Genomic DNA, 10,500 nt, shown 5'->3' with positions numbered 1-10,500 from the left:
TTGGCCTTGCCTTGCCTTCACTACCTTGCCTAGTTTTTCCTACCCTACCCTTGCTTTGCTTGCCTTTTCCTATGTCTGCCTTGTCTGGCCCTACCTAAAACTTCTTGTTTCATGTTGCCTTGCCTGGTGCTCTTTGCCTTGCACTCCATGCAGGCAAGACAATGCAAACCAAAGCACCTCAAGGGAAAGGTGGGTAAGGCCAGAGTTGTGAGGGGAAAGCAAATGGAGTGTTAGGCAGAAGAATGCCTAGAAGTTCTAGGCAAGGCTGGGCATGGGAAGGTAAGCCCAGTGATGGGTAGGCCAGGCAGAAACAGGAAGGGCTAGGCAAGGCAAGGCCTTGGAGAAAAGCAGTAGGCAGGTCAAGGCTGGGGTATGGGCATGGGCATGACAGGGAATGCAAGGCTAAGGGAGGGTTGGCAGGGCAAGGCACGGAAACTGTTGGGCTGCCAAGGCAAGCCAAGTGACAAGTACATTCAAGGAGTGCTGGTACACAGACGTGGCTAGGTGTCGCTAGATGGACATGAAATGAAGGATGTGCACACAGTCAGTCGTCAGGGCTAAAGAGCTTATTTTTTCAACCTCGATTTATAGATTTTGGACAATGACCATGGATTGGACAAATAAGGCTGACACTTCTCCAACCACATTGGTCAAATTAGAAGTCTATCAATTGTCCCTCCTCCAGAGAGGAATTTAAACAGGAAGAGCAGTTTACAAAACATTAGTTTTATTTACATAAAATCTGTGAGAAACTCCACTACAAAAATGCAAACATCAGAAGGCTGAAAAAGATCAGGGCGACAGCTAGGACAGACTGCTCTATCCAGCCTTGATCTTGCATGGGCCATCTCTAATCTGCACCTAAAACACTTGGGCAACGTGTTTCCTTTCATATGCAAAAGAACTGTCATTCTAATCCCAGAACCCAAGGGTGAAAAGTGATTTTCGTGTCCAAAATTCAAGACAAGGATAGGTGCTAGAACAAAGCTGCCAGTACAGATGGGTGTTCTTGCACATGACCTCCTCTGGGCTTTCTTTCATGCTCCTGAAACACTGGAGGTACCTGAATGCCTTGAGAATCACAGGGGAATCAGGCAGGGCAAGGCAAGTTGGAGAAATTCCACATAAAGAGAGGTGTTGAAACCGGGTGAGGGAGGGATGAGCAAGGTGATGCAAGGCAAGGGAGAGGTTCAAGGGCAAGGTAAGAAAAGCAGTGACTTTGCAAGATAATACAAGCAAGAGGCAGGCAAAGGAATGAGAATCCTAGAAGGAGAAGGAGAATAAAGGTTGGACCTGGACAAATGGGAAGAGAATGGGGGATGGATTAGCAAGTCAGTGCAAGGCACTGGATTAGTAGGAAGGGCAAGGGAAGGACATGGACAGGTCAGGAAGTAAGAAGAAACTAATGGTCAGCAATGACAAGTTAATGCAAGGTTGGGTAGGAAATGCAAGGCCATCTAATAGAGGGGTAGGCAACACAATGAGTGTCTTAAGTGGAAAAGTCCTTGCACGGCGAGGCCAAAAGAAAAGCGGTAGAGAAATCAAGGTGGGGGACGGGTGAGTGCAGCTGAGAAAGAAGGAAAGTGCATGGCACCAGTGTGTGTGTGTGTGTGTGTGTGTGTGTGTGTGTGTGTGTGTGTGTGTGTGTGTGTGAGAAGTTTGCAGGATGTAAAGCAAAGAAAGCTGTCACTTAATTGTGGAGTGAACAGACTTTTTCCAACATAAGTTCCAAGGTCCAAGCAGCCTTTTCTTTCTGGCACATCAATGCGTCTCAGATGTAGCCAGAAACTTTTCCGTTTGGATTCAGACTGCAAGCAGGACGCAGGACGTGATCGTGTGAATAGCTGAGCAAGGAAGCGTGTAACCTTGGCGTGTTTGAACAGAAGCAGTTTGTCTGTGTAAGACCAAGATGGATGTGTGGGACTCCAGCAATATGACACCACATTCAGCTGTGAAGCAAAGTGCATAGCGTCAGTGTGTGCTCTGAAAATGAAAAGATGCAAGGAAAAGGCAAGGGGGTAAGTCAGTGAAACCCAGAATCTATATCTGCCATGTAATGTAAACAATAAACGGCTTCTGTTGAAATCATATTGATTTGTTTATTCAGTGGCCCATTTCCTCCCCTGCACTGCAACCATAGTAACATTATTTGCCCAAATACCACATAACACTGCACATACATATCAGAGCTCAGTCCCATAAACTTTTTAGCTTCTGTATGATCTAGTAACACAAATGTCAGCACCTTTCTCCTAGCAGCATTTCAACTGCACACAACTGCAGCTATGTCCCCCTCCTTCTCACCAATATGGATCATCATATTTTTCATTCTTGCAGCTCTGTTGCAAACACCCAGGAGCTGCTTCTGTCATATAGGCTCCAGAAGAAAAAGCCATTGCTGGGCTGCAGCTTCCCCTTTCTGCAAACTCCCCAGTGCACTGTGTCCTTCCCTCCTCTGCTGCATCTACCATTGTATTCTCTGTATCTCTGCATCGAAAGCCAAGCAGAACTGTTTCCACAGAGGGCTGGAAGAGGAATATGTAGCAGCACAAGTAGTCTTTAAACTTCCCCCTTACGACTGCTAATTTGAATTTGGCAGGGAAGCAAGTGGCAGCTGTGCTGCTCTGGCAGCCAGTATGCTGCACACACCACCCCAGTGCTCTGTGGCTTTATTCTTCACCTTTTGTAACCTGTCGCACTTTCATTGTCCTGGAGGTGAATCGTTGTCTACTTCTTGCACAGAACACTGCCAGCAGTGAAACACTCCAGAGCATTGCTTCTGCCAAGACACACCGTGGGCTCAGCACTTCCTTCGAAGTGCACATACCACCACGTTTGGCCTCTCTTGCAGTCTGAATCTAAATGGAAAGCTTCTCGGCTACATCTTGCACAGAGAACTGTGTTTTACTATAATAGGCAAGATTAATGAGAATGTTTAAATCATAAATTGTAGTATTTCAGTCTCTGACAGGGGGTCTGTGGGAATGGGATGGGATCTGTGAGGCTGTGATGAGGATCCATGGGGCAGGAATGAAATCTGTGGGGCTGGAAATCCGTGGGGCTTGAACAAGGATAGAAAACATAAAGTGGGATCAGTACTTACAGTGCGTGTCCTCAGAATGCTGCCAGGCATATCCATGCTGCCTTCCCGACCCGTCTCAGGGTGTTACCAGGATGGCAAATCCAATGACAATGATGATGCTGGCAGCGATGACAGACACAGTGACCAACACCACCTTGAGATTCCAGCCAGATTCTGGCTCTGGGAAGCATGGAATGGTGAGGAGGGGGAGGAGAAACACTGTCCTGGTGCTCCACAACTCCAAATTCCTCTCCCAAATTCCCACATGCCACATTCCCAGCCTCACCCCAGGAAATGCAGGGAATGGAGAACCAGAGGAACACAGGGACTTAGGAGATCTGGGGGTCCCAGAGCCAATAAAAGGGGAGGCTGGAGATGGGGAGAGGTTAAATGGTTGGAAAAGAGGGTGCAGGGGGAATTGGTGCAGGATAAGGGAATGCATGGTGTGCACGTTGCTGGGGAAAATGGTTTCAGGGGTGCAGGGTCTTGCAGAGGGGATTCCAGGGGTTTCCTGTGCCCAGGAAAGGGTGTCCATTGCTCCCCAGTTTCAAGGAAAGGGAAGTCACAGAGGGGAGACCTGGCAATGGATGACCTGGTGGCCCTCAGTGTGAAAAAACAGGGGGTCTGGAGGCTGGGAAAGGAGAGGATGAGGATCCAGGTCCCAGAGTCACAGAAAAGGTGAAGGCTGGGGACTGCTGACAATGGAATGGCCAGGAAAGGGAGTGCAGGGGTATTAGTGGAGGACAAGGGGTAAGGGGTCCCAGTGCTATATGAGGGGGTTCAGGGGGTCCCAGTGTGGAGAGGTTGGTGCAGGGGGTGTCAGTACCTGGGTTGGGGTGCAGGGGGCTGGGTCCCAGTGCACAGGAATGAGGATTCAGAGCAGTCCTAAGGTCAAAGAAATAGGATGTACAGGGATTGAGAGAGGTAGGATGGGAGGTTCAAAGGGTTGAGCACAGGTGAGTCATGGGTTAGCGAGAGCCAGGACAGCTGGGGAGGGGGGCTAAAGGGGTACCCAGTGTTAAGGAAAGGGGAAAGGCAGCAATGGGGGTGCACAGAGTCCCAGGACAAATGAAAAGGAAGATCTGGAGGCTGGAGAGGCTGGGAAAGGGGGTTCAGGGTCATTCTGTGCCAGGAATGGTGGATCAGGCAGTCCTGGTACTCTTGAATTGCAGGTCAGGGTTGTTGGTGCTGGGAACTGCCGTTCAGGGGGATCCCAGGGTAAGGAAAGGCAGGGATAAGGGTGGGGAGGTGTCAGGGCATCGTCAGTGTTGAGAAAGGGGGAATTTGGGGACTGGAAGAAGCAGGAATGGGTTTGGGGACTGGGAAAGGCAGGAATGGGCAGCAGGTGTCGTCCTCAAGGGAAAGGGAGAGGCTGGGGGCTGGGAAAGGCAGTATGGCCGGGAAAGAGGATGGAGGGTTGTGCCAGGGCCAGGGAATGGGGTGCAGGGGAGTCTCGGTACACAGGAATGTGGAGTTCAGGTTTCTGATAATGGCAGTTCCGAGGTTCCAGTTCTCAGGAATGGCAGTTTAGGGGTGTCCCAGTGCCAAGGGTCTCATTCACCCCTCGCCACCCCCCTGGACCACCCCCAGCCCCAGTGCTAGAGCCATCGATGGCACTGCTCTGCTCTGGCCCTGGCCCCAGAGGCGCCTCCGGGCCCACAATTAGCGCCACTGTGTCCTGCCAGCCGACGGCAGCTGGAGATTCTCGTGATGGAGGAGATCCTGGGCAGGGGCACATGAAGCTCCTGGCCAGTGGTGAATGCTCCTCCTTTGACTCAAGCTACCCCTTGAGTAATGTCCCCACGGCAACCCCCCAGGGCCATCATTTGGGTAATGTCCCCCCACATCCACCCCCAGGGCCACTGTGTGGGTAATGTCCCCATGGCAACCCCCCAGGGCTGTTGCTTGGGTAATGTCTCCACAACCACCCCCAGGGCTGTTGCTTGGGTAATGTCCCCACATCCACCCCCAGGGCTATTGCTTGAGTAATGTCCTCACAGCCTCCCCCAGGGCCATCACTTGGGTAATGTCCCCCCACATCCACCCCCAGGGCTGTTGCTTGGGTAATGTCCCCATGGCCACATCAGTTGAGATCAGATGTGGCCAGTAGCAGTGATCTGATAACACCTCCCTGAGGAGGAAGGACCTATCACCCGCTCACACAACGGCCATGGGGGTTGCGACACCCAAATCACTCAAAACAGCAGGTTTGCACCCCACAGCCCCTCACTCTTCTCTGAAGGCATCTCCAGGACATCACTGCAGCTTGTCATGGCTGTGTACAAGGTGACAGTAGCAACCGGTGACATGGTGGAAGCTGGGACCAACAACTCCATCTCCATCACCTTGGTGGGCAGCTATGGCGAGAGTCGCCAGACCACCGTCTCCTTCTTGTTCCTGCCAGGGAAGGTGGGCATGGGGATAGGGGCAAAAGGAGTGGTAGAGATGTCCTGGGGACTTGAAGGGTGGCACAGGCTGCTCCAGGCATGTGAGGGGCTGCATGGACTGTCTTGGAGGTACAAGAGGATGGTGGGAAGGGATTTGAGAGAGATTGAGGAAAGGGATTCCAGAGTCTGGAGGAAAAAAATTTGGGGAGGATGGTGGATAGTGGTCCTGGGGGGATTGGAGGAATGGTGCTCTGGGAGGATGGAGGAAAGGGACTTTGAGGGGATTGTGGAGGATAAGAATCCTGGACACAATGGAAGCAAGTGGGGACGCTTTGAGCCACTTCTCTGCTGGTGTCCCCAGTGCCACCACAGAGCATCTGCCCATCCCTCCAGAAGCCATTTCCTCCTCTCCAGGAGAGGAGCCTCTCTGTGCACTGTGGGCAGGACTTGGGCCCCATTGTCCTCATCCGCCTGCATAAGTGGCGGCTCTTCCTGGAGGATGCCTGGTTCTGCAAGGACGTCCGGGTGACAGCCCCCAATGGCACCCTGTATCGCTTCCCCTGCTACCAGTGGCTGGAAGGGGTCACCACGGTGGAGGTGCGGGAGGGCTCAGGTAGGACCCACCCTGCTCCCATCCTCCTCTGATGGCCAGAGGTCTGACTTTTGACAGCCCCCTTCTTTCTAGGGAAGAAGCTGGTGGATGACAAGCTGCAGATCCTCAAGGAACATCGTCGGCAGGAGTTGGCTGAACGGCAGGAGGCTTACCAGTAACAGCAGGGACATGGGGACAAGGCCTACCTTGGCCAGGTGGGCTAGTCAGCAGTGATGCTGATGTCTGCTCCCATTTTCCCTCCTGCTCAGGTGGAAGAACTTTGCCAAGGGCTGGCCCCGTTGTCTCAACGTGGACTCCATCTTCGAGCTGGACTCCAACATCCGGTTCTCCCGCATCAGGGCCAACAACTTCACTGGTTTCCTCATCTTCCAGTAAGCAGTGCCCTGAGACCATGGACCACTTGAGTGATGGCAGGGAAAGGGGCCTGAGAAGGCAAGGGGTGTGCTGAGGTCCCTTCTCTGCCCTGTAGAGGGGCCTCCCACTTTCTGTCAGGGTTTCTATTGAGACGCACCTCCTGGAACAGCCTGGATGAGATGCGCACCATCTTCTCCCGGACACGGGGCCGAGACATTGGTGGGTGCCTTGTGTGTTGTCCCCTGCCCTTCCCCCTGCATCACTCAGGGCTTCACAAGATGTGTCTGGAGGGTGGGTAAGTGGGTGCTGATGTCTGACCATCCCCTTAGTCCCTGAGTATGTGGCCAAGCACTGGCAAGAAGATGACTTCTTTGGCTCCCAGTTCCTCAATGGCAACAACCCCATCGTCATCCATCGCTGCACCACACTGCCGCTCAAATTCCCAGTGACACCGGAGATGGTTGCTGGCTCACTGGGAGGTGGCACTGACCTGGGCAAGGAGCTGCAAGAAGGCCGGATTTTCATTGTGGACTACAAGGTGCTGGAGGACATCCCAACCGACACCATTTATGGGCGCCAGCAGTACATAGCGGCCCCGCTCTGCCTGCTTCACCAGGGCACCGATGGGCTCCTGCGCCCCATTGCTATTCAGGTAGGGATGTCCCACCCCAAATGCTGCCATCAGGAGGGTGGCAATGATCCTAGACCACAGGGTGGTGTCCCACAGCTCAGCCAAACGCCAGGACCCTGCAGCCCCATCTTCCTGCCAAGTGATGACGAATGGGACTGGCTGTTGGCCAAGACCTGGGTGCGCAACGCTGACTTCTACAGCCACCAGCTCCTCACCCACCTCCTGAGGACCCACCTGTTTGGGGAGGTCTTCGCTGTCGCCACCCTGCGCCACCTGCCCACCTGTCATCCCCTCTTCAAGGTAAGGTTCCCCTTCAGGGCCACCTGCTGCTCCTTGCCCCCAGCTCTGACAGCAGTTATGCTCCACCTGATAGCCCCCTCAGCTCCATGAAGGGGTGGGTCCCCGGTCACCTGCCAGGTGTTTGTTCCCTTCTCAGCTCCTCATGCCCCACTTCCATTTCACACTGCACATCAACACCTTGGCTCGCAGTGTCCTCATCAACCAAGGTGGCCTCATTGACAAGGTAAGCCCTGGGGACTGAGAGCTGCTGGGGCACTGCAGCCTGTTGGAAGCACTGAGGGGCACTGAATGCTCTGGGGTATTGGGAGGCATGGCGGTGTACTAGGGACACTGGAGGTCTACTGAAGTCCACTGGGACACTGGAGTCTTGGAAGTTCTGGAGTCTGCTGGGGGCACTGGAGGTATTGGATTCTGCTGGGGACCATGGGGTCTCCTGGGCGCCTTGGGGGTCTACTGGAAACACTGGGGGGTACTGGAGTGCTACTGGAACCAATGTGGAGTACTGGCATGTACTGGGAACACTGGGCGTACCGGAATTGCTGGGGAGCACTGTAGTACACTCAGGGCACTAGAGGGCACTGGTGAGAGACCCGGGAGACACCAGAGAACGTGGGTGTGGACACTGGAGAGCACTGGGGTATATGGGAGTACCAGGTGTGTACGTGGAGGACTTGTACTGTGGGAGCAGTGCAGGGTACTGGGGTATACTGGGAGCACTGGGGGACACTGAAGTCTGGCACCTCCTGCCCTCCCCAACCATGGGTGGCCCTCCTCCCAGGGCTCAGGGGTGACCTACGAGGGGCTGTTGCTGGTGGTGCAGCGAGGCCTGGAGCAGGTGACCTACACGTCCCTGTGCCTCCCCGATGACATCCGCCACCGTGGCATGTCCCATGTCCCCAACTACCACTACCGAGATGATGGGATGAGCCTCTGGGAAGCCATTGAGAGGTGAGACTGGTTTCAGGGGGTGGAGGGTGGCCCTGGCGTGCCTCAGGATCCCACAGTTGCCTTGTCCCAATGGCAGCTTTGTCACCGGCATTGTGACATTTTACTACGGTGGGGATGCAGCAGTGAGCGGGGACACCGAGCTGCAGGCCTGGGTGATGGACATCTTCACCAATGGCTTCCTGGGCAGGACCTCCTCAGGTAGCACACCTGTGGCTGCCACAGGATGTCCTCAGGGGAGGCAGGGGACAGGCAGGTCCCTGAGGCTCTTGGCTGTTCCCATCCCCACCCAGGTGTTCCCTCCTCGCTGCAGACAGTGGCAGAGCTCATCAAGTTCCTCACCATGGTGATGTTCACCTGCTCAGTGCAGCATGCAGCCGTCAATAATGGGCAGGTGGGACATGGGCCAGGGACCCAAAGGATATCCCCAGCTGTCCTCCAGCCATGCTAGGGACATGTCCTCCTCCCATTCCTCTGTGCACAGGAAGGATGCTGAACCATGCTGAACCAATGTCTATGTCACACTTCTCTATATGCCAGAAGGATGTCCCCATCCATCCTATCTCCATGTTGGAAGGATGTCCTCACCCTACATCCCCATCCAATGGTCCCCATGCCAGAAGGATTTCCCCTCCATCCTCTCTTCATACTGGAGGAGATGTCCCTATCCACCTCCCTTGTCATGCTGAGATGTTCCCATCTGCCCCCTCTCTGTTCCAAAGAATGTCCCCCCCGTCTCCTTGCTGTTTCGGAGGGATGTCCCCATCCATCCCATCACTGTTTTTGGGGGATGCTCTCTGCAGTGACCTATCCCCCTGCAGTATGATCTGGGGGCCTTCGTCCCCAACGCCCCGTCCTCCATGCGCCATCCACCACCCTGTGAGAAGGGCCGGGCCTTCCTCCAGCACTTCCTCGACACCATCCCTGAGGTGGCCACCACTGCCAACATCCTAGTGGCTCTGATTCTCCTCAGCTCCCAACTCAAGGACAGGGTGAGTCTGGCCCCACAGTTCCCATGTGCCTCCCCCCCCCCCCAACAGCTCTGTGGGGCTGGGAAAGTGCAAGAGGTGTCCACAAGGGTGGATATCACCACCTTTGGTGTCACCAAGCTTGGGGGACAGCCACCATTGCTCCACACCTACCAGAGTGCCAGAAAACCCCTGAATGGCACCAAGGGGTTGAAGTTGGAGGTTTCATGTCCCTGTCCCCACCCAGAGGCTCCTGGGACAGTACCCAGAGGAGTGGTTCACAGAGGCAGAACCCCGGCGGCTCATCCGGGCCTTCCAAGGGCGGCTGGAGGAGATCCGGGACAAGATTGAGGAGAGGAACCACATGGCTGAGTTGAGATACAACTACCTGAACCCCCTGGAGACAGAGAACAGCATCTCGATCTGAGCGCAGGAGCTGCACCTGCTCAGCACCCCCAGCACTCCCAGCACCCTGCATCTGGGCATCGCCAGCACACACAGAACCCCACATATGGTCACCCCCAGCACACAACAACACCAGTATCTGGACACCCAGTGCACCCAGCACCTCCAGAACACCCAGCATCCTGCCTCTGGGCACCCCCAACACACAGCCACCAGCATCTGGATATCCAATACACCCAGCACTCCCAGCACCCCTTACATGGCCATCCCCAACACCCTTGTCACCCAGCATCCCACACTTGGACAACGCCAGCAACCCCGCGACCCTACACTTGGAGATCCTCAGCATCTACCTCCCAGCATCCTCCACTCCATTTTCCTCTCCCCAATAAACGCCAGCTTGTCAATCAAACCCTTGCTGCTTGTAGGCATACCCTAAAACCACAGGGATCCACACAGCCCACACAGAAAGGGAGAAGCTGGACTGAGGCAACTGGGTGACAGTTCCCAGTGCTCTCAGTACTTCCTCCCAGGGCTCACAGTGTTGATCACTGGTCCCCAGTGACCCCGGCAGCCCCCTGCAGTGCTGCCCTTGTTGTGGACAGAGTGGGAGCTTCAAAGTTTATTAGAGAAGCTCTTTTTGAGACATAAGGTACAGAAAGGACCCTCAACACCCCCAAAACTTACCCACGACCCACTGGCTTTCTAAACTTCTAAGAAGGGAATGTGAGAGCAGCTGGATCTAATCCAAGTCCAGCTTCCTTGGCCTACTCAAAGGCAAGGTGCTCCAGCCCCACCTCGGAGACCCTTCACTA

The 10,500-nt window shown here is 54.5% G+C and overlaps 1 protein-coding gene across 1 annotated transcript; it reads left to right on the top strand.

Moving 5' to 3' along the window:
- Positions 1–5,287: 5,287 nt before the first annotated feature.
- On the top strand, positions 5,288–10,151 carry LOC136373122 (hydroperoxide isomerase ALOXE3-like). The gene is made up of 13 exons (XM_066338073.1): positions 5,288–5,491; positions 5,884–6,082; positions 6,155–6,236; positions 6,331–6,453; positions 6,552–6,655; positions 6,766–7,088; positions 7,164–7,367; positions 7,504–7,590; positions 8,146–8,315; positions 8,392–8,513; positions 8,606–8,706; positions 9,134–9,304; positions 9,528–10,151. Exons 1-13 carry the CDS (start codon positions 5,354–5,356, stop codon positions 9,705–9,707), a joined length of 2,004 nt encoding a protein of 667 aa, XP_066194170.1. The 5' UTR covers positions 5,288–5,353; the 3' UTR covers positions 9,708–10,151.
- The last annotated feature ends 349 nt before the right edge of the window (positions 10,152–10,500 follow it).

The sequence above is a fragment of the Sylvia atricapilla genome, chromosome 31 (genome assembly GCF_009819655.1).
Source record: "Sylvia atricapilla isolate bSylAtr1 chromosome 31, bSylAtr1.pri, whole genome shotgun sequence".
In the NCBI taxonomy this organism is placed as follows: Eukaryota; Metazoa; Chordata; class Aves; order Passeriformes; family Sylviidae; genus Sylvia; species Sylvia atricapilla.
The sequence above is the reverse complement of the archived record's forward strand: the minus strand, read 5'-3'. Positions and strand labels throughout refer to the sequence as shown.